The sequence below is a fragment of the Leucoraja erinacea genome, chromosome 18 (assembly GCF_028641065.1).
Source record: "Leucoraja erinacea ecotype New England chromosome 18, Leri_hhj_1, whole genome shotgun sequence".
Taxonomy (NCBI): Eukaryota; Metazoa; Chordata; class Chondrichthyes; order Rajiformes; family Rajidae; genus Leucoraja; species Leucoraja erinaceus.
The window spans coordinates 13,027,336-13,049,896 of NC_073394.1; the positions used below are offsets into that span (position 1 = coordinate 13,027,336).

Consider the following 22,561-nt stretch of genomic DNA (forward strand, 5'->3'; position numbering starts at 1 on the left):
TCCATGCCCACATCCACATCAGCCCAGCACAAACCTCCGATGGTCTGAGATAAACACACCCGGCTTCCGACCCCATTCCGTGACTGGTAAATGTAACTGGAACCACTCTTGATGCAGAGCAACTCCACAAAGCAGAGTTCAATCTGTTTTAGTCTTCCAGTGTACAAGACAATGTACAGTCCCACCCCCGCGCACATCTTAACTCCCACCCCCTCCAGCCTTCAAGACCAGATTGTAATTGAACCCTCAAGTTAATCCCAGAATCATCGACACCTCTCCCCTCTCAGCAACTCCAGCAGATATAACACCTGTCCATTTACCTCAGTATTTCTCTCTGCAGAAATGCTGCCTGACCTGCTGAGTATTTTCTGCCCACCCAAAACAATATTTGGTAGAAATGTGAAACTCCCAAGATTCGCAATCGATTACTCAGTTTATTAGTATTGGTTTATTATTGCTACATGTACTGAGATACATTGAAAAACTATGCTTTGCATGTTATCCAGTCAAATCATACAATTGAAAGCACTAGAGGCCCACAAATATTTAACGGGAATTAAAAGAGCAAATATGCCAAGAGATTATAGGCAGCTGCAGGTTTAATAAGGTTGGCATGATAGAGGATTTAATATTTACAGTATAGAGTGGGGCTGTACTAGTGCGAAAGGTTTAGATGGGGTGGAATTTGTCAAATGTGTTCAGGTAAAATTTCCTCAGACAATATGTAGAGGGCCCTACGCGGGAGAGAGCAAAGCTTGGACTACTCTTAGATAATTGGGAAGGACAAATGACTGGTGTATTCATGGGTGAACCTTTTGGGACCAGCGACCACTGTTCTTTTAGCTTTAAGATAGTTATGGATAAAGACAGGGAGGGTCTGTTCTGATTTGGGGCAAGGCCAACTTTGATGGTATTGACAGGAACTCGCTCAAGTTGAATTGGAGTAGATGGTTTGCAGGCAAAGGAACATGTGGAAAGTGGGATGCTTTTTAAAGTGTGATGACTAGTTCAGGGCACACATGTCCTGTTAGAGTGAAGGGCAAGACAGATGGGTGTAAGGAGACTTGGATGACCAGAGAAATTTAAGCTCTGGTCAGGAGAAAGGAAGAGAGATGGGACAGGTTTAGGCAAATGGGCTTATGTGTATTCCTGGAGGAGTTTCACAAACTGAGGAACATAATTAAGAAGGAAATCCGTAGGGCAAAAAGGGGGCAGGAAATAGCTCTGCCAGATAATATTAAAAATTATATTGAGGGGAAAAGGATAACTAGGGAGAAAATGTGGCCCCTCTGAAACCAAAGCGATCATTTCTGTGTCGGACAGGAAATGAGCGAGGTGTTTAACGAGTATCCCTCCTTTGTATGATGGACTGGGCTATATCCACAACTCTCTTCAATTTCTTGCAGTTTTAGGCAGAGCTGTTGCCAAACCAAGCTGTGATGCACCCGGATAGGAAGCTTTCTCTTGTGCATCTGTAGAAGTTGGTAAGAGTAGTTGGAGACGTGTCCACCTGACTTAGCCTCTAGAGGTGTCCGTGTGCTTTCTTGACCATAGCGTCAATGTGGATGGACCGGGACAGATTGTTGGCGATATTTACACCTGGGAACTTGAAGCTTAAATTACAAATCACAAGTTTTAAATCACACAAAGTCAAACTCTGCTGGATACGGATAGAGCAGGAAATGGAGTGACAGTAGTGGTATAGGGAGGGGGGTGTGGATTGCTATGTATCTTCCTGCCTGGGATGCGGATCCAGGGATGAAGAGGCTCCCCCCCCCTCGCCGTTCCCCTGCCCCAGCCCTGCCCTATCTCCTGGGCTGGAAGTCGGTGGTGATGAGGGGGTAGCTCATGAACCGGAGACCGTACTTGGAGCGGGCGATCCGACGCCTCATCCTTCCCGTCAGCAGGCGGATCCTCTGTAACTGCACGGCTCCTGGCTGTGAGGAGGCGTAGAGTCATCAGACTGCGGGGACAGAGACCCATACTAACACCCCCACCGCACCACCCAAACACCTTCACTGCTCAACTGTAGAGGCTCTGCCTGGTGTGCGCCGCTCCAATCCGGGACAGCTGGGAGGTGAATATATCCTCAATGAGGACTCAATTTTGACTATTTTACTGTTGTAATGGTCTTTTTACAAACCATGTTATCGGGGTATCTAAATCTAAATGTTATTAGTTATTTAAGTTATGACATTGGATGGAAGCTGCATACCAAATCTCGTTGCGCTTATGTGTAATGACAATAAAAGATATTATATTATTATTATTATTATTATTATTATATATTATTATTATTATTATTATTATAGTTACAGTATTTGAAAATGTAGTGTCTTAGATAATTTGGTGATTTTGTATTGTGGTGGTGGGTGTGTCACCACGGTTTTGGTTTGTAAATATTATTTTGTATCGTAATTGAATAAATTATTTTTGATTAAAAACAATGCGGGGCTCGCTCAGTACTGCCCCCTCCCACAGTGCGGGGCTCCCTCAGTACTGCCCCTCCCACAGTGTGGCGCGGTCTCTCCGTGCGTTCAGTAACTTACACCTGAAGTCAGTCCCTCTGCGCCACTCAACGGTCTGGACGTCGGGGACATTGACTGTGGACTGGACGATGTGGGGGTGTCCAGGGCTGCAGGTGAAGGGAGGCAGAGGAGTTAGCAACAGCCCCACTGTCCACAGACGCAACCTGTGACCGTGGTGATGGAAGGATCGGGGACAATGTACCGGCTCTTAATAAGGACCTCACCCATCTCCTCTGGTACCAGGCAGACATTCCGTCATTTGTCCTAGAGTGGGCCCACCCCTTCCCCAGTTACCCTCTGGCTCTGATATATGCCTTGGGATACTCCTTAAACCTACTTACTAAAGACATTACATGGTCTTGTTTATCCCTCCTAATTCTTTATTTAAGTTATTTCCTGCTTTACATTCCTCAAGGGCCTTGTCTGATTTCAGCTTCAGTTCACCTTACCTTTGCTTTGCGATTAAGCTTACAGTATATCTTGTCTTCCCAGGTTCCCGATCCTTGCCATCCTTACCCCTCATCCTCAGCAACATGCTGGTCCTGAATGCTGGTCAACTGGCCTTTGAGAGACTCCCGCATTTTCGATGTGGATTTGCTACTCGTTATCTATTGCTATTAATTAGTACGGGTGTCAGGGGTTACGGGGAGAAGGCAGGAGAATGGAGTTAGGAGGGAGATATAGATCAGGCATGATTGAATGGTGGAGTAGATGATGGGCCGAATGGTCTAATTCTGCTTCTACCTCTTATGATCTTATCTCCTCTCTCCCCTTCCTGGTCTCATCAGGACCTACAGTTGGGTTTAACAAGCCCTCCTGGCAATACTTTCCCCACAACCTCTCCGTGCTTTCCCAGGTGATGTTTCAGAAACCGCCCCCCTGCCCGGAACTGTACAGAGTGGCCAAGCGCGCTGTCCTGAGACAGGGCCTTACACTCGCCGGTTTCCAGTCCTCTGCCCCCTCCTCCCCTGATGCGAGAGGAGAAGGGACAACAGGAAGATGAAAGCCAGCTCCACACCCCTCCCCCCCCCCCCCCCCCCCCCCCCCATTCCCTCCCAGCCGACAACTCTGATAATGCACTACAACAGCCTTGCCCACCCCCTTCCAATTAGTTCAATACGGGTAGAATATAAAAACAGGTGTAATGCTGAGGCTTTATAAGGCACTCATTTGGAGACCACATTTGGAGTACCATGAGCAGTTTTGGGTCCTTGGCTGAGGAAGGATGTGCTGGCGTTGGAGAGGGTCCAGAGGAGGTTTCTAAGAATGATCCCGAGGATGGCTGCGTTAACGGTAAAGAGGTAATGAGGAGAAGGCAGGAGAATGGGGTTGAGAGGGAAAAGATAGATCAGCCATGATTGAATGGCAGAATAGACCTGATGGGCTGAATGGCCTAATTCTGCTCTTATGACATAAACCTCCTCACCCGGTCCCTTTACCGCCAGCGCTGTGACTTGGTCAACTCTGGTGACCTGTGGCTCTTTTAGACATCGCCCCTGGGACCCTGGAGAGGGGCGAGTGTTTGGGAGAGTCAGGGCGGTGAGAGCTCGCGGACTGATGGGCACTGGCACAGAGCCAGGTGAGGGGTGGGGGAGGGAGGGAAGGGGCGCACCTGGTAGGGAGTCCGGCGGCAGCGACCTCACGCTGGACTGGATGTAGGTTCCGACGTCGGACTCGGTGGAGCTGTGGGAGCCGCGGCAGCTCCAGTCCGAGAGGCTGCAGTTGTCGGACTGAGGACGGTCATCTTCAGCGCGGGGCCGAGCGGAGCGACATCTCCCCCTGGCGTCAGAGCAGACAAGAGTGTTACAGGTAACAGGCAACGTGCTGTGTTGTGTTCAGGTTTGGTCACCCTGCTATAGGAAAGAAGCCATTATGCTGGAAAGAGAGCAGAGAAGATTTACAACAATGTTGCAAGGACTCGAGGCCCTGAGCTATCGGGAGAGGCTGTGCAGACCAGGACCTTGATGTGCGGGAGGCTGAGGGGAGATCTTATAGAGGTGTATAAAATCATGAGGTGAATAGATATGGTCTTTTTCCTAGGATAGAGGAAGCCAGAACTGGAGGGCATATGTTTAAAAGTGAGATGGGAAAGATTTAATAGGAACCTGAGGCATCTTTTTCACACAGATAGTGGTGGGTATATGGAACAAGCAGACAGATGAGGCAGGTCCAAGAACACCATTTAAAAGACACAGTTAGGTAAACGGTAATGCCCCTGTCTCACTTAGGAAACCTGAACAGAAACCTCTGGAGACTTTGCGCCCCACCCAAAGTTTCCGTGAGGTTTCCGGAGGTTTTTGTCAGTCTCCCTACCTGCTTCCACTCCCTGCAACCTCCGGCAACCACCTGCAACCTCCGGGAACCGCACGGAAATCTTGGGTGGGGTGCAAAGTCTCCAGAGGTTTCCGTTCAGGTTTCCTAAGTGGGACAGGGGCATAGGGAAAGGTTTGGTGGGATAGGGGCCAAACGCAGGCAGATGGGAAAAGCTTTTATGGGGCATCTTGGTGGGTATGGACAAGTTGGGCCGAAGGCCTGTTTAGTTTAGTTCAGAGATACAGCATGGAAACAGGCCCTTTGGCCCGCTGTGTCCGCGCTGTCCGAGTCCGAGTTTGCACACTACCCATGCAACATCTCCTCAGAGTGCATGGAAATGTAGACAAGCGTAGGCCCCAGTATTCAGCTATGCCCAGACTCAACCCTGGTGTGCCATGTGTCCCAGTCTTTCCACCCCAATCAATGGAGTGATCCAACAAATGTACCAATCACAGCAGCGAGACCAAACTCAGGCACCGATAACAGCGGAGAGATCCAACTAATGTACCAATAACAGCAGAGAGATCCCACTAATGCATCAATCACAGCAGAGAGATCCCACTAATGCACCAATCACAGCAGAGAGATCCCACTAATGCACCAATCACAGCAGAGAGATCCCACTAATGCACCAATCACAGCAGAGAGATCCCACTAATGCACCAATCACAGCAGAGAGATCCCACTAATGCACCAATCACCAATCACAGCAGAGAGATCCCACTAATGCACCAATCACAGCAGAGAGATCCCACTAATGCACCAATCGTGGAGAGTTACACGCAGCCCACCACCAGCGGGGCAGTGAGTTGGGGGCTGAGTGGTGCCTAGGCCCTGGGCTGAGCCACAGGATGTTACCTGGCCAGGGCTCGGTCATCCATCCCCACGAGACCTGATGGAATCTGTCTCTCCTCTGCCGCAGATTCCCGAGGTGTGAGCGAGTCTGTTAAAACAGCCGGGTGTGACTACGAGAACCATCAGAAATCTACAGTAGGTGTCGTGTGTGATGTTGTTTGTGGGAAGGAACTGCTGGTTCTGGTTTACACTGAAGATGGGCACAAAATGCTGGAGCAACTCAGCGGGACAGGCAGCATCTCTCGAGAGAAGGAATTGGTAATGTTTCAGGTTGAGACCCTTCTTTAGATGTCTGAAAGGGGTCTCGACCCAAAACATCACCTATTTATTCTCTCTAGAGATGCTGCCTGTCCCGATGAGTTACTTCAGCTTTTTGTGTCTATCTTCGTGTCATGATAATGTTGGTCAGTGGCCTTTGGGTATGATCCGTATGCCCGTGTGCTCTCCGCATTGTGAGTGCTGCAGGGGTGTGCACAGGGTCCCTGTGCAGTGATTGTGGTTTAATTCACAGTCTCCTCAGTATGTCAGGGTGACACTGGAACAACAAGGACCACCCCAGGGAAAGCCGCAGAGCTCCGCGGAAGTCACTCGAGGAGGACATTGAGGGACAGTTTGTGTCCTCAGTGCCCTCTCTGGCCTGGGGTGCCTCTGCCAGGACTGGCGACCATGTTCTAACAGTGCACTATTTGACTGTAGAGGCTTCACACTGCATCGGACTCGCCTTCATTAAACTCAGGAACACCTCACCAGAACAGTCGGACCTGGGTGCTGTTATCATCGATAAGGGTTGTCAGGGTTTATGGGGAGAAGGCAGGAGAATGGGGTTGAGAAGGAAAGATAGATCAGCCATGATTGAATGGCGGAGTAGACTTGATGGGCTAAGTGGCCTTATCCTGCTCCTAGAACCTATGAACATCACTCCAAGTTTTTTGATAGCTGTTGGCACAGATTGAGATTGAACTGTTGGTGTGAACCCTTGATGACAGGTTTTCTGGCCTTCCCTGGGCTGGTGATGTTCACAGCTGAAGGCAGTGGATGATTCAGGGCAAGCCTGCTTCCCCAGAGCACAGGCAGAGTGACGAGCTCACTCACACGAGGAGGGGTCGAGGGGACAAGCTCTGGGAGAACACGAGAAGCCCCTGTAACCTCTGACTTATTCCTTGTGGGGGGGGGGGGGGGGGGGGTCACTCCTCACCGGCTCCCCTGCCTCTGACATTCTATGTGGCAACAGGATACATGGGGCGTCTGCGTGTGAAAGTCTCTTTCCATTTAGCGTTTTCCTGAGTTATGTCCACAGTCCAGTCAGGGCGGCACGGTGGCGCAGCGGTAGAGTTGCTGCTGTACAGAGTTTGCATGTTCTCCCCGTGACTGTGTGGGTTTTCTCCGGATGCTCCGGTTTCCTCCCACACTCGAAAGACGTACCAGGTTGTAGGCTAATTGGCTTGGTAAAACTGTAAATTGTCCCCAGCGGTGTGTGCGATAGTGTTAGTGCGCGGGGATCGCTGGTCGACGCGGACCAGGTGGGCCGAAACAAAACTAAAAAAAGTCCCTGCATTGAGCCAGGAGGTTGGAGCAGATGTTTTTTCCAGATGTTAGCACTCACCCGCAGCCCATGCCACAAAGTGCAGACCTTCTTTCCCAATATTAGGGCCTCGTCTCTGCGTCCTCCTCTCCCCTCTCTCCCTCTCCGTGGAATGGGCGCTCCTCTCCATGGTCGCTCCTTGCCGAGGCCAATCCTCACCAGGGCATTCAGGCAACGGGCTGGCTGGCCTGGAGTGGCAGAGGAGGAGCGGGTGAGAAGAGGGAGGCTGGACAGGGGTCTCCTGACTCACACTCTGCCCCTAATCCACCCTGATCAGAGGGGGGTGAGGGAGGTGGGATGTAGGGGCCTGAGGGGGTGACAGACAGGGAGGGGTAACAGGGTGGAGGGGACGGAGGGAATCCTCGGAGGTTGGGATAGGGGAAGGAGATGTCCCTTCAGGCTCCTCGCCTGCCTACCTGCTCTCCACAGCAGCCTGCAGCATAGTCACCTCCTCCTCCTTGTCCTCCTCTTCCACCGACCCCGGCTGCCCTTCACTCAGCCATCGCCACAAACCCTGCACACAGGAACATCACCATCGATAACTCTCCTCCCGCCGGCTCTCACTCCCCTGGCAGCCAGAGACCTCTGCAGGTCTGGGCATCGGTGTCACTGGAGCCAGGGCAGGCACAGCGAGGACCTGCCTCTGTGCTGTGACTCTCTTAGTTACACACTGTGTACACCTTTGTGACTCTCAGCCAGAGCCCAGAGACGGCAGGAACGGGGTACTGATTGTGGATGGTCACCCATGATCACAGTGAATGGCAGTGCTGGCTCGAAGGGCCGAATGGCCTACTTCTGCACCTATTGTCTATTGACTCTCAGTCAGACTATGTACACCTCTGTGACTCTCTCAATCAGACACTGTGTACACCTTCAGTTTAGTTTAATTTGGTTTAGTTTAAAGATACAGCGTGGAAACAGACCCTTCGGTCCAGCGAATCCACACCGACCAGCGACCCCCATACACTAGCATTATCCTACACACACTAGGGACATATCGAGGTGGGATCATTTGTGTTCTAACAGGCTAGCAGAGCAGGTTCGATGGGCCGAATGGCCAGCTCTTGCTTGTGTTTTTTACGTCCTCGTAGGTTTGTTGTTTTAAATAGAGCCATGAATGATTGGGGGGGGGGGGGGGGGAGGGGGGCATGAAACACTTTGGGCCGGCCGCTGTTTCCCAGTGGGGACAGCAGGAATCCCTGGAGTGCTCAGATTCAGATTCACTCAGATTCAATTTTAATTGTCATTGTCAGTGTACAGTACAGAGACAACGAAATGCATTAAAAACAGTCAATTCCCATACCGGGAGTCGAACCCGGGCCGCCTGGGTGAAAACCAGGAATCCTAACCGCTAGAGTGCTGTGGGGTTTGCCAAGGTGCGTGTTGGTGGACAGAGGGGCCGGGTGATCCCTCGAGCGAGCCGGAGCCCTGACCTGCATCCTGTGCTCCAGCACCTGCAGGCCGTGTTGACTGTGGCTGTGTTGCTGGTGAAACGCCTCCTCCAGCATCTGGCACTCCGCCTGCTCGCGGTGAATCTGCAACAGCGTCAGGAGTAGAAACATGGAAAGTGTTTCATCGTCATGTGTACCCACGACGGACATTCTCACTTGCTGCAGCTTAACAGGGCCCATAAGCGCAATAACACACAGATAAATATCTAACAATCAGCAGTACGATAAATCATCGTAATACTAGGTAACGTGGTAATCGTAATACTAGCGGCGGCACGGTGGCGCAGTGGTCGAGTTGTTCCCCAAAGGGCCTGTCCCACTTTCACGACCTAATTCACGACCTCTGCCGAGTTTGCCCTTGACTCATACTCGCAGCATGGTCGTCACAAGGTCGTAGGTAGGTCGCAGGTGGTAGTATAATAGGAGGTAGTAAGTAGGACGTGATGCTAGTCGTAGGTACTCGTGGCATCGAGTAGGTCGGGGCGTTTTTATAGCCTGATGAAAAATGTCCACGAGTAAAAACGGTCGTGAATTAGGTCGTGAAAGTGGGACAGGCCCTTAACAGCGCCAGAGACCTGGGTTCGATCCTGACTATGGGCGCTGTCTGTAAGCAGTTCGTATGTTCTACCAGTGACCGCGTGGGTTTTCTCCGGGTGCTCCAGTTTCCTCCCACACTCCAAAGTCGTACAAATAGACCTACAGGTTTGTAGGTTAATTGGTTTTGTCAAAATTGTAAATTGTCCCCAGTGTGTAGGAGAGTGCTAGGTGCTGGGCACCGACTCAATGGGCCGAAGGACCTGTTTCAACGCTGTATCTCTAAAGTCTAAAGTAAAGTAACTATAATAGTTCAAAACGAATGTCGGAATAGAGTCAATATGAATCTTGATGCTCAGGTCTGCCGCACTATGATAGGGTTACATCGCACAGAAAGAGGTCATTTGGCCCATCCACCTACCAGGTGCTGGCCTTTGGAAAGTGTCTCCTCACACACCCAGTTTCCCGGTGCCCTGCACCATTGCCCTCCTCTCCTGCACTATGAATGCCCCCTTGTCATATCCAGCAGAGTGTGGGGCTGGCTGGAGCTCTGGGCTGGAGCTCTGGGCTGGAGCTCTGGGGCTGGAGCTCTCTGTGGCTGGAGCTCTGGGATGGAGCTCTGGGGCTGGAGCTCTGGGCTGGAGCACTGGGATGGAGCTCTAGGCTGGAGCTCTGGGGCTGGAGCTCTGGGGCTGGAGCACTGGGATGGAGCTCTGGGCTGGAGCACTGGGCTGGAGAGCTGGGGCTGGAACTCCGGACTGGAGCACTGGGGCCGGGGCTCTGTGCTGGAGCTCTGGGCTGGAGCTCTGGGGCTGGAGCTCTGGGCTGGAGCACTGGGGCTGGAGCACTGGGGCTGGAGCTCTGGGCTGGAACTCTGGGCTGGAGCACTGGGCTGGTGCTCTGTGCTGGAGCTCTGTGCTGGGGCTGGAACTCTGGGCTGGAGCTCTAGGGCTGGAGAGCTGGGGCTGGAGAGCTGGGGCTGGAACTCCGGGCTGGAGCACTGGGGCCGGTGCTCTGTGCTGGAGCTCTGGGCTGGAGCACTGGGGCTGGAGCTCTGGGCTGGAACTCTGGGCTGGAGCACTGGGCTGGTGCTCTGTGCTGGAGCTCTGTGCTGGAGCTCTGTGCTGGAGCTCTGTGCTGGAGCTCTGAGCTGGGGCTGGAACTCTGGGCTGGAGCTCTAGGGCTGGAGAGCTGGGGCTGGAGCTCTGGGCTGGAGCTCTGTGCTGGAGCTCTGGGCTGGAGAGCTGGGGCTGGAGCACTGGGCTGGAGCTCTGTGCTGGCGCTCTGGGGCTGGAGAGCTGGGGCTGGAACTCTGGGCTGGAACTGGGGCTGGAGCTCTGTGGCTGGAACTCTGGGCTGGAACTGGGGCTGGGCTCTGTGGCTGGAACTCTGGGCTGGAGCACTGGGCTGGAGAGCTGGGGCCGTAGCACTGGTTACCCACCTGGCGCCGCAGGCTGGCAGCGTGGTTCCCCAGTATCTCGCAGCACTGCCGCAGCTGCTGGCGCTCACAGCGCGCCTGATCCAACAACAGCCGCTCGCCGGTCCGCAGGGCACCCAGCGTTGCCACCTGACCAGGGGAGAGGACGTCGTTAACACCGGGGACACATCGAGCAGGGTCACCTCCCGTTCACCTCCTCACATCATCCACACCCTGTACCCTGGTGACCATCGACACCGACGGGGAAGCACTTGTGTGACGCTGTGGAAGCCCAACATTGCTGTCAGATGGGTCAGTAACGAGTTGAGGGAAGGCAATGTTGGGAGAATAATCAAGGATAGGAAATGTTTATAGCAATGTGAGACAAATGTGGGACTAGTGTAGATGGGGCATCTTCGACTAAAAAATGTTCATAAATTCATAGGTTATACGAGCAGAATTAGGCCATTTCACCCATCGAGTCTACTCCGCCATTCAACCATGGCTGATCTATCTCTCCCTCCCAACCCTATTCTCATGCCTTCTCCCCTGACACCCATACTAATCAAGAATCTGTCAATCTCCACCTTAAATCTCCGCACCAGCCCAGCTGTTGTACTGCAGCAAGAATTGCATCGTTCTATCTAGGATGTGAGAATAAAACACTCTTGACATAAAAAATATTCATTGACTTAGCCTTCTGTCACAATGAATTCCACAGATTCACCACCCTCTGACTAAATAAATCCCCCCTCATCTCCTCTCTACATCCTTTTATTCTGAGGGGATTAAATGGGATTAATGTAGGATTAGTGTGGACAGGTGTGAGGGTTGGGCCTGTTTCTGTGCCCTGTGTCTCCCTGAACTCAATGGCATCGCTGGTCTACCCATGCCCCTCACAATCTTGTACACCTCAACAAGATCACCCCTCTGCTTCCTATGCGCCAAAGTCTGTCCAACCTCTCCCTACAATTCCCTACAACTGAAACCCGCAAGTCCGGGTAACAACTTGGTGAATCTCTTCTGCATCCTCTCCAATGTATCCGGTGAAGGCGTGAAAGGCGTGTGCAGGGCATCAGTGATCCAAGCCAGGCATCGCGAAGGGTATGCCCACTCCCGGTGCCCAGTGTGACTCTACATACCATTTAAGATGTACCGCGCTACAAAGTGAGTGAGCTTTTTCCGTACACTTTGATCGTAGGCCTGTGTGACGTTCTCCTGAAACACGCTCTCCTCAGCTTCCGCCATCACTCTCAGGCTTCCACCGATGTTTTCCAAGGCTGCCTGGCCGCATTCCGTGCCCAGGTTCTGCTCGAGCTGACAGACTCCCACCCTCGTCCTCTCCACTGCATCGCTCATGGAGTTCAGGTCCTGTTGGCAGAGGAGAGCCTGAGGCATCGAAGATTCACCGGATCGCACCTCCGGCAAGCCAGCCCAGCCCAGCAAGCACCACTCGCTCCCTCCCACCATCAGCAGGGATACGCAGAACATACAACAGTACAGTGTAGGATGGAACTGCAGGTGCTGTAGATAACCGAAGATATAGACACAAAAAGCTGGAGTAATTCAGGCAGAATCTCTGGACAAAAGGAATGGGCGACGTTTCGTGTCGAGATCCTTTTTCAGACTAATGTCAGGGGAGTGGGAGATACATAGATAAGGAAGTATAAGGTGTGAAAACAAGACAAAGAGAATGCGGATCAAGGACATGTAGAATAGATCATTGTTAGTTGGGAGAAGATCTCAGGCAAGCACTGAGAAAACAAACGTGACTGTGGTAGCGAGTCAGGGTTAAAACATGGTCGTAGAGTCGGAGAGACAGAGCAGCGAGAGAAGAGGTCCTTCAGCCCATAATGTCTGTGACAAATATGATGCCAGGATCAACTCTTATCTGCCTGCTCATAATCCACACACCCTCCATTCACTGCATCGCCACTAAAAACCTCTTAAAATGCTACTTTCCATGCACCCACCACCTTCTGTGTGAAGAACTTGCTCTGCCCTTCTCCTTTAAGCTTTGCCCCTCTCAGCTTAAAGCTATGCCCTCTAGTATCTGATCTTTGCATCCTCGGAAAAATGTTCTGACTACACCTTTCATAATTTTATATACGTATCAGATCTTACCTCATCCTCTGGCATTCCAGAGAAAATAATCCGTCTGTCTAACCTCTCCCTGTAGCTAATACCTCAATGCATGCATTATTCAGGTAAACCTCCTTGGTTTCTAAAGCCTCCGCAAGCTTCCTGTAATGAGGTGACCAGAAATGCACACTACTCCAAATTACCATAACCAAATTACCTAACCAAAGTACCATAAATCTACATCATGACTTCCTGACTTTTATGTTCAATGCCCTGGCCAATGAAGACACGCATACCATACGCCTCCTTTATTACTCTGTCTATTTGTGTTGCCACTTTCAGAGAGTGTTCACATCTATTGCTGATCACTCATTGCACTTTGAGCGAGTTGCTTGCTAAGGTAGGGCAGTGGCAATGCCAGACACTCACCCCTTGATACAGGCCAACGGCCCAGAGAGGCGTTGAAATCTCAGAGGTAAGGCGAGAGTGACTGCCCTTGACATCTCAGCAGCGTTTGACCAGGAGTGGAATCAGAGTGCCCTGGTATACCGAAGCTTCCAAGAGGTAACACTCCGGGTGTTGGGGTCGTGTATTGATCAGGGGAAGGACGAACTGAAGAAGGGTCTCGACCTGAAACACATCACCCATTCCTTGTCTCCAGACATGCTCCCTGACCCGCTGAGTTACTGCAGCATTGTGTTCCTATCTTTGGTGTAAACCAGCATCTGCAGTTTCTTCTAACACATTGAACAGAGGAAGATGGATGCGGTGGCTAGAGGCCACTCATCCTAACCCAGGACATTACTGCAGGAGTTCCTCGGGGTCCTGGGGCAAACTACCTGCATCTGCTCCATCACTGACCTGCCACGCCTTGTCCTGCCTCTCTCTCTCTCTTCCAGATTTCATTTCCCCCCAACTCCATACAATCAGTCTGAAGAAGCGTCCTGACCCAAAACTTCACCCAACCATGTTCTCCAGAGATGCTGCCTGACCCATTTGAGTTACTTCATCGCTCCACTCTTTTTCTGGCATTGCCACAACTGCCGGACAATGTCATCTCCAACATAGAGTCCACAGACATGCTGGTTTAGATGGAAGATTGCCCACACCGTCCAACATGTCCCAGCTACACTAGTCCCACCTGCCCGCGTTTGGTCCACATTCCTCCATATCTGTCCTATCCATGTACCAAACCTGTCCTATCCATGTCTTACTGCGCCAGAGAGGGATATGGGTCAAATGCAGGCAGGTGGGACTAGTGAAGATGGGAGATTGATATAAAACGCTGGAGTAACTCAGCGGAACAGTCAGCATCTCTGGAGAGAAGGAATGGTTGACATTTCCGGGTCGAGACCTTTCTTCAGATAGATGTTTCTACGGCATGTTGGCCAGAGTGGGCAAGTTTGGCAGAAGGGCCTATTTCCACGCTGTAAGACTATGACTCTATGACAGTGAGGGATGGCAATAATTACTGTCCTCGCCAGCAACAGAAGGAATGGTGAAGGGTGAACAGAAGGAGGTGTAGCATCAGTAGCGGGCAGGCTGACCTGGGCATGCTGTGCTCCCTGTCTCTCCAGTTGCTGGCTCAGCTGTTGGACGTGCTGCTGGAGTTGGGCGTTCTGTGCGGCTTCTTCTTCACACCTTATCCAAGAGAATGTTCCAGAAGGTTCAGCAGGACACTCAGTATCACCATTATAGGAGGGGTTGCACATAAGGTCACTGGGTCATAGGGCTTGACGCACGGAGCCGCTCAATCTATCTGGAGGACATTGCAACTTCTGGTATATGTTGTTAATACACAAAACGCGTACTTTCCTACCTGTTAAAAAACCGCCAACATGTTGAATTTTTGCGCTGTAAAAAATTGTGGAAATCGGGGTAAGCGTGAGAGACATGTACCCAACTTCAAAATTCCAAAAGTGAAGCGAAATGAAGGTAAAGAGAAGCGAGAGGTGAAGGGACAACAACAGATAAAGTGCTTGGCGAACATTGGCCGTGCAGATATTGAGATTGAAAATATTGGGCATTATTGCGTTTGCTCACTGAATTTCATCAACTAAGGCATTATTTGTGTTTTTTCTTGATTGGTATCTAAAAAGTCTCAGAAGTGATAAATCTGGCTATAAATTTTGCCTCAGAGGTGTTTTCTTTTTGTATGTAAAAACCCAGTTGAGATCCATGGGTGATTTTAACATTTTACAGCCAGATTTATCACTTCTGAAACTTTTTAGATGCCAAAGGAATCAAGAAAAAACACAAATAATGCCTTACTGTTGATGAAATGTAGTGAGCAAACGGCCAATGGTCACCAAGCACTTTGGCTGTTGTTGTCCCTTCAGCTCTCGTTTCTATCTACCATCATTTCTCCTCACTTTTGGACTTCTGAAGTAGGATAAATGTCTCTCACGCTTATCCCGATTTCCATAATTATTTTGAAGCGCAAAAAGTGACAATTTCGGCGGGTTTTAACGCGCTCGCTATGCTGGCAGCAATGGTCAGTGCCTACCTGCAGTTCATCGCGTGTAATCCAGTTGGCGTAGCGTAGCAACATTACGGGTCAAGGGTCGTGACCCGACTGCCGTGCAACCTCCCTATGCGCAGTCAACGAGAAAATAAACACCCCCCCCAACCGTGCACAGCGAGCAGTCCAACCGTTCAATACTGAGGGAGCGCCGCTCTGTGGGAGGGGCAGGTGAGGGAGCGCCGCACTCTGTGATGGGGGGGTACGGGGTTTGTCTGTCCTGATGCCCCTCACCCCGGGGATTGGGAGGTGGGGTACTGACTGTCTCTCACATTGTCTGTAGATCCCGGAGTCTGCTCCTCGCGGTGTGCACCTCGCTCCACGCCAGCGCTGTCTGGGCAGAGAGCGGCGGCTCCTGGTGACGAGCGGCAAGGAGCTCGGCCTCCGTCTCCACCAGCCGTCCTCTCACCCTCCGCACCTCCTGCCTCGTCCACTCCAGCGCTCCCTCCAGGGAAGGCAGCCTGAGAATCACAGGCCATGTTATTGTGCTGGGGCTGGAGACAGTGGCCTCTGTTCATTCCCCACAGTGTCCCTATTTGATTCTGCCTCCTAGCACCCCACTGATCACCCCCTCCCTGCAACACTCTTACAACTGGCATAATCTCTCCCCTCCCCCCCCCCCCCCCCCCCCCCATCCCACTTCCACCAGAGCTCATGCAGGGAGAGAGGGATCCTCTGGTCACTCGTGATCTAAAAACCACTTGGGCAGGTACATGGATAGGAAAGGTTGTAAGAAATATGGGACAAACATGGGCAACTGGGACTCGCATCGATGGGGCATCTTGGTGAAAGACGTTCTTTGGTCTGCCTGAAACCTATTGGTCTATCCAGCACAGTGGCACAGCGGTAGAGTTGCTGCCTTACAGCACCAGAGACCCTGGTTCAATCCTGACTACAGGTGCTGTCTGTATGGAGTTGGTACGTTCTCCCTGTGACCGTATGGGTTTTCTCCGGGTGCTCTGGTTTCCTCCCACAACTCCAAAGCCGTGCGTGTTTGTAGGTTAAATGGCATTAGTAAAAGGAAGATTGTCCCTTGTGTGTAGGACAGTGCTAGCGTACGGGGATCATTGGTCAGTACAGACTCTGGGCCAAAGGGCCTGTTTACTTACTTGTATCTCTAAAGTCTAAAGAGATGAGGGTTGGGGAGAGGGCAGTGTGGCATTACTCAGCTGGGTCTATAGGCTCCAGGGGCTGTGAAGCAACAAACCGGGCTGAGGAGCAGAGAATCCTAGTCACACAGCATGGAATCAGGCCCTTCGGCCCAAACCGTAGGTGCTGACAAAGAATCCCCCCCCCAAAATATCCAGGATAAAGTATATATACAAAAAAAAACTGTGCAAACACCCTTCATACATCCTCAGTGCCTTTACAATTAATAGTGTCATGTTCTAATCTATCTTTAAACAAGGTGATGCATCTTCTCTTGTTTTAGGGATGTCCCCACCGGACTCTGCCCCTCTATGTCCAGCAGCAGAAGGACCCTTGACTGGTGTCCATTCTCACAAAGCCTTGGTGTTGGCAGCACCAAGCTTCAGTGCGTCCCTCAGCACATGTTCTTGCAGTCTGGAATGGGCCAGTCAGCAAAATTTCACTGTGTTTAATGTAGATTTTGCTTTACATTTTTACTTTACTTTAGAGATACAGTGCGGTAACACTTCCTTCGGCCTACCAAGACCACACAGACCGGCAATCACCCGTACTCCAGCACAATCCTACACACTAGGGACAGTTTACAATTTACAGAAGCCAATTAACGCAGGGAGAATGTTTACACTCCGTACAGACACCACCCATAGTCAGGATCGAACCTGGGTCCCTGATGCTCTATCGCTGCGCCACTGTGACTCCCTCATTCTCCCGGTGTAACGCAGTGTGGAATTGGAGAAATCTCGGTCTCAGGGGACTGAGGCCCTTAAGCAGAAGTGGCCATGTCACGGGGCTGGAAACTGGAAGTATCCTGAGCTGATTCTGCTACCACCATCATCTATTGCAACCACTGATTGTTGCCGGATGCTTGTGTCCTTTTCAGGACGGATGATGTCAACATTTGAAACATGGAAGATGGACATCAAATAAGAAGGGGGACTGACACACCTTTGCTGGCAAAGCAAGGCCAGGAGATTGTTCTGCCCACTGTCTGACATGTCCAGTTTGGCGCCGTGCAGGAGTGTGTGGGGAGAGAACTGGTCATGGAGGTACCATCTCTCCCCTCCTCTCTCCCCATTTGTCACCGGAGCAGTGCAGGAGCTGTCGCTCTGTGGGTCAGAGCGAGAGGATGGTTAGAGCTGGTGTAACCCCCCACCACCTGCCCCCACAAACCACCTCACCACTCTGCACAAAAACCTAACTACCCCACCCCCCCTCACCCCAGCCCCCCCACAAAACTACCCCCTCACCCTAACTACGAACCCCACCAGACCACCCCTCCCCCTCAAATTACCTCATCACCCATCTGCAACCACCCCCCCCCTCAAACCACCCTCCCCCCACCAAACTATCCCACCCCCCCCAAACCCCCCAATCCTCCCCACCAAACCCCCCCCCCCCCCCCACATGTCAAAATCCCACCGTTCCCTCAATATCCACGTGCCTGTCTAAAAGCCTCTTAAATGCTCCTTGCAACTACCTCCACCGAGGGGCTCATGTTGTCGACCTCCCTGCGGTGAGCCCCGTCAACTGACCTCAGTCAGGCGAACGACAACAAACAGAGACAGCAGCAGCGCCGCAGCTCGGCGCCAACACGGAGCGTGCGCCATTTATAGGGCGGGCACCCACGGATGTCAAACCGGATGGCATCACCCTGCTGCAGACTTCTGCTGCCTCATACGCCAGAAGACCTCCACCACCACCCCTGGCAGTGTGGTCCAGGGCCCCACCTCCCTTTGTGTAAAAAATACATCACGCGCATCTCCTTTAAACTTTGCCCCTCAGATTTTAAACGTTGCCCTCGACTCTTTGTCATTTCCCCCCTGGTAAAAAGGTTGTGTTTGTTTATCCTATCTATGCACTACAATTTTATATACTTTGATCAGGTCCTCCTGCAACCTCTGGCACTACAGAGAAAACAATCCAAGTTTGTCCAACCTCTCCCTTATAGCTAATGCCCTCTAATCCAGGCGTCATTCTGGTAAACCTCTCCAAAGCCTCCACAACCTCCTTTAATGGGGTGACCCCATTGTGTTTGTGTCCACACTCTGACCTGTGCCTGTGGCTCTGGTGGGTGAGGGGATTCTGTGACCACCTCGGTCAGTCTGGGCATCGTCACCCTCTGGTCTTGCCATGCACTGCGGGCAGCCATAACGGTGAACCCTCAGCGACGCCACTGGGAGCCGATCAGTGGAGCTCGCCGGATGTCACCAATGCTGCCTGGCTAATGGGGAGTTGCTGCGGAAACAAAGGAAACACAGCAAAATCCCACACACTGGAGGATGCAGAACGGATCGACTGTTTCACAGACACTCCTCATACCAACATCAGGCATAGACTCAATGCCGGTCCATCACGGGCCACAACCCCTCCCCCACCACCAGCGATAGCACCTACATGGGGCACTGCTTCAAGAAGGTGGTATCTATCATCAGGAATCCCCACCATCGGGGTCATGCCCTCCTCTCACTGCTACCTTCGGGCAGGAGGTACAGAAGCCTGAAGTCCCACACCAGCAGGTTCAGGACCAGCTACTTTCCAATTACCATCAGGTTCTACAACCAACCCGAAGACTACCTCAGCAACGGAACACCACAGACCCACTTCTTGCATTATTGTGGACTATTTGAAATTGGCACATAGTTTTTTGCCCTCCCAGAGTGCGGTGCTCCCTCAGTACTGCCCCTCCCACAGTGCGGAACTCCCTCAGTATTACCCATCCCAGTGGAGGTCTCTCTATAAGGGATTCTTCCCCCTTTACATCGGGGACCTGGGGTGGAGAGTGTTGCACGAGGCTGTGGCCTGCAACAGATACTTGAGCCGGTTCACGGACTCGCCAGCCTCCTGTCACTTCTGCGGCGAGGAAGAGACCGTGTTCCACGTACATGTAGTGTGAGAGGTTGCAGTCCCTGTTCGACTATCTGAAGGGACTGTTCCTCAAGTTTTGGTTACATTTTAAGCCTCACACTCCTGATATTTGGGCATCCGGTACAGAGGGGGGAAGGTTGGGAGGGAGGGGTGGGGGAATCTCTTTGTCTGTCTGCTCCTGGGCCCGGCCAAGATGGCCATTTGTGGGTCCAGGCAGCGGGTGGTCGAGGGCAGCACAGGGGTTGATTGCTGTCCCTTATCCGGGTCTATGTCCGTGCCCGCCTGTCCCTGGAGAGGGAACACGCGGTGTCCATGGGGACTTTGGAGGCCTTCCGTGAATGCTGGTCGCCGTTGGAGGTCGAGTGTTTTGTTGATAAAGTTGATGTTATATTAATTTGATGATCGTTTGTTTGTAAACTGTCAACATAGGCAGTCTTTGATTGTGTTAATATTCTATGTTTATTTTTATTTTTTGAATAAAAGTAGTTTCATAATTAAATAAATAGGTGTGGCGCGCCCTCAGCACCCCCCCCCCCCCCCCCCCCCCCCCCCCCCCCCCCCCCCCCCCCCCCAGAGTGCTGTGTGAGGGAGCGCCGTGCTGTGGGAGAGGCTTTTATTGAATTAATGGCAAGATCCTGTAATCCTCACCCTCCCTCATTCACAGTCACTCCTGTTGCCCTACTTCCCTTTTCCCTCATCCCCCCCCACCCCCCTTGCTCCTTCACCTTCCCCTCCCCCTCCCCCGACCACCTGTTTACTCCTCCCTCCACTCACCTCGCCTGTGTCCACTGCCCCGGGACTGCAATGGGACTTCCTGGAACTGGGTCACCTGGGCACCAGGTTTGTTTCCAATCGTCGCCATGGGGAACTCTGTTGCTGGGCAACAGCACAGGAGAAGCCATTGGAAGGAGGTGTGTAGGAAGGAACTGCAGACGCTGGTTTACGGCGAAGGTAGTCACAAAATGCTGGAGTAACTCTGTGGGCCAGGCAGCATCACTGGAGAAAAAGGTGGCCCAGACCTGAAATGTCACCCATCGTTTTTCTCCAGTGATGATGCCTGACCGCCTGTGTTACTCCATCACATTGTGCCGATCTATGGTATGAACCAGCATCTGCAGTTCCTTGTTTCTGCATGCCTTCTAAACCATGTACCTGTCTTAATGTCATTTAAACAGTTCCTTATTTCTACCTCCCGTCTAACCAATGTACCTGCCCAAATGTCTTCTAAATGTTGTTATTGTGCCTGCCTCAACTACATTCTCTGGCAACTTGCTCCATGTACCCACCACTCTCTGTATGATAAAGTTGTCCCTCGGGTTCCTAATCTTTCTCCTCTTACCTTAAAACAATGTCTATTTCTGATTCTCCTACCCTGGGTAAAAGGCTTTGCACATTCACCCTATTCATTCCTCTCATGATTTTATACACCTGTATAAGATCGCGCCTGATCTCACCTTAAAGCTCTGTCCTCTAGTTTTACACTCCCCTACCCTGGGGAATAGACTGTGGCTATTCACCGTGTGTGTGTGTCCCTATCTAAACACTGTGCCGCCTGAGTGCCGAAAGGTGGTGCCGGTAAGTTAATCGTGGTTGAGGAAGCGTGCAGAGCAGCGATGACAAGAGGGAGAGTGGGTCACTCGGGCAGAAGAATGGATTTAATGAGCAGCTCCCTTGCCAGTAACGGGCAGTGTGCCAAGGTCAGGGGTCACCTGGCGGTGATGCCTTGTGTCTGGTGGCTGTGATGGGGTGAGGTCAGAGTACAGATGGCACCTCAGCAGAACAGCCCAGTACAGCCCTTACTGTAGAACATACCCCCGCTCCATGTCACCCACACCCTCCACCCCCTGCTTCTCCCAGTGTGTCGTTCCCTCAGTACTGCCCCTCACAGAGTACTGCCCCTCCCACAGTCTGTTTGAGTGTCTAGAGGAGCTGCTCTTTGCCTTCTGGCTGCACTTCACACCCACCATCCTCATCTTTGGACACCCTGTGCATAAGGGAGAGGGTAGAGCAGAGGATGTCCTGGTTGGGTTATTCCTGGGCCTGGCCAAGCTGGCCATCCACGAGTCATGGCGCCAGGCGGAAGAGGACTCGGCTGCCTGCCTCTTTTCCGGGGTAACGTCCGTGCCCGGGTAGTTTTGAAGAGGGACAACGTGCTGTCCACGGGCACCCTGAGGGGTTTCAGGGACCACTAGGCACCGCGGTGGGTGGAATGTATCCTTGACAAGGATTGTGAAATATTTATTTCGTATTCAGTAGTTAAGAATATTTGTTCTACTTTGCATTATGGTGGTGGGTGTGTTTGTATTGTACATATTATTTTTGTAAAGAATTGATATAAATTAGTTTTGGTAAAAGAAAAGCAGTGCGACGCTCCCTCAGTCCCACCTTCCCCCAGTCACTGCCCTGTACTGTCAGCCTGGGTACTGTTACTGTCTTTGACCTGAGTCCTGAACAGCTTCTGGTGCTGGTGGGATCCTGCTCTGCTGTGCTACCATGTCCTAGGGCACTGGTTGTACAGGTTAGTTTTGTTTCGAGATGCAGCGTAGAAACGGGCCCTTCTGCACCTGACGGATGATCACCCATACACTTGTTCTATCCTGCACACATTCTGCTCCTCATCCAGTGGTCAGTGATTGTCAACAACCCTCACCCCCCACCCACCACCACCACCACCACCCCTCAAACAAGGCACCCCTCTCCCATTCCATACCCCAACAGGCCTCAGCCTCAGCACTCCAAGTACATCAGTCCACACCCCACCTCCAAATCTGGCCTGGGGCCGAGCAAAACTCACAGCACTGGATGAACTCAGCAGGTCAGGAAATATCGTTCAAGAAGGAACTGCAGATGCTGGAAAATCGAAGGTAGACAAAAGTGCCGGAGAAATTCAGTGGGTGCGGCAGCATCTATGGAGCGAACAAACTAGGCAACGTTTCGGGCCGAAACCCTTCTTCAGTCAGGAAGTTTCTGTGGAGTGAACGGAAAGACTATGTTTCAGGTCAGGATCCTTCTCCAGACTGATTGAATGAAAGCTGTGAATAAGAGAGCGAGGTGAGGCTGGGGAAAAGCATAGCCAGTCCCTGACCCACTGAGTTCCTCCAGCACTTTGTGTTTGCTCAAGATTCCTGCATCTGCATTTCCTTGTATCTCCAGCCTGGGCTAATCCCGGTGAGGGGATGTACGGATTATCTCCTGCCCAGCCTGCATCCCTGGATATCTTAGTTCCGACTGAAACCTCCCAGAAAGCCACACACAATGCATGCC

The 22,561-nt window shown here is 51.8% G+C and overlaps 1 protein-coding gene across 1 annotated transcript; it reads right to left on the bottom strand.

The window, feature by feature from the left end:
* Positions 1 to 233: 233 nt before the first annotated feature.
* On the bottom strand, positions 234 to 20,172 carry LOC129705673 (uncharacterized). Its single transcript, XM_055649362.1, has 14 exons — positions 20,072 to 20,172; positions 18,483 to 18,667; positions 17,378 to 17,538; positions 15,556 to 15,744; positions 14,310 to 14,403; positions 11,869 to 12,051; positions 10,705 to 10,830; positions 8,712 to 8,813; positions 7,695 to 7,792; positions 7,300 to 7,466; positions 5,700 to 5,784; positions 4,141 to 4,307; positions 2,550 to 2,635; positions 234 to 1,937 (listed from the first exon to the last, which is right to left on the bottom strand). Exons 2-14 carry the CDS (start codon positions 18,579 to 18,581, stop codon positions 1,806 to 1,808), a joined length of 1,689 nt encoding a protein of 562 aa, XP_055505337.1. The 5' UTR covers positions 18,582 to 18,667; positions 20,072 to 20,172; the 3' UTR covers positions 234 to 1,805.
* Positions 20,173 to 22,561: the final 2,389 nt, after the last annotated feature.

Coding starts and splice junctions, on each gene's coding strand:
- LOC129705673 (XM_055649362.1), bottom strand. CDS start 18,581: ATGGCTGCCCGCAGTGCATGGCAAGACCAGAGGGTGACGATGCCCAGA. Junction 14,404..15,555: donor CTCCGGGATCTACAGACAAT/GTGAGAGACAGT, acceptor CTCTTGGATAAG/GTGTGAAGAAGAAGCCGCAC. Junction 2,636..4,140: donor GCCGCCGGACTCCCTACCAG/GTGCGCCCCTTC, acceptor CTTCACCTGCAG/CCCTGGACACCCCCACATCG.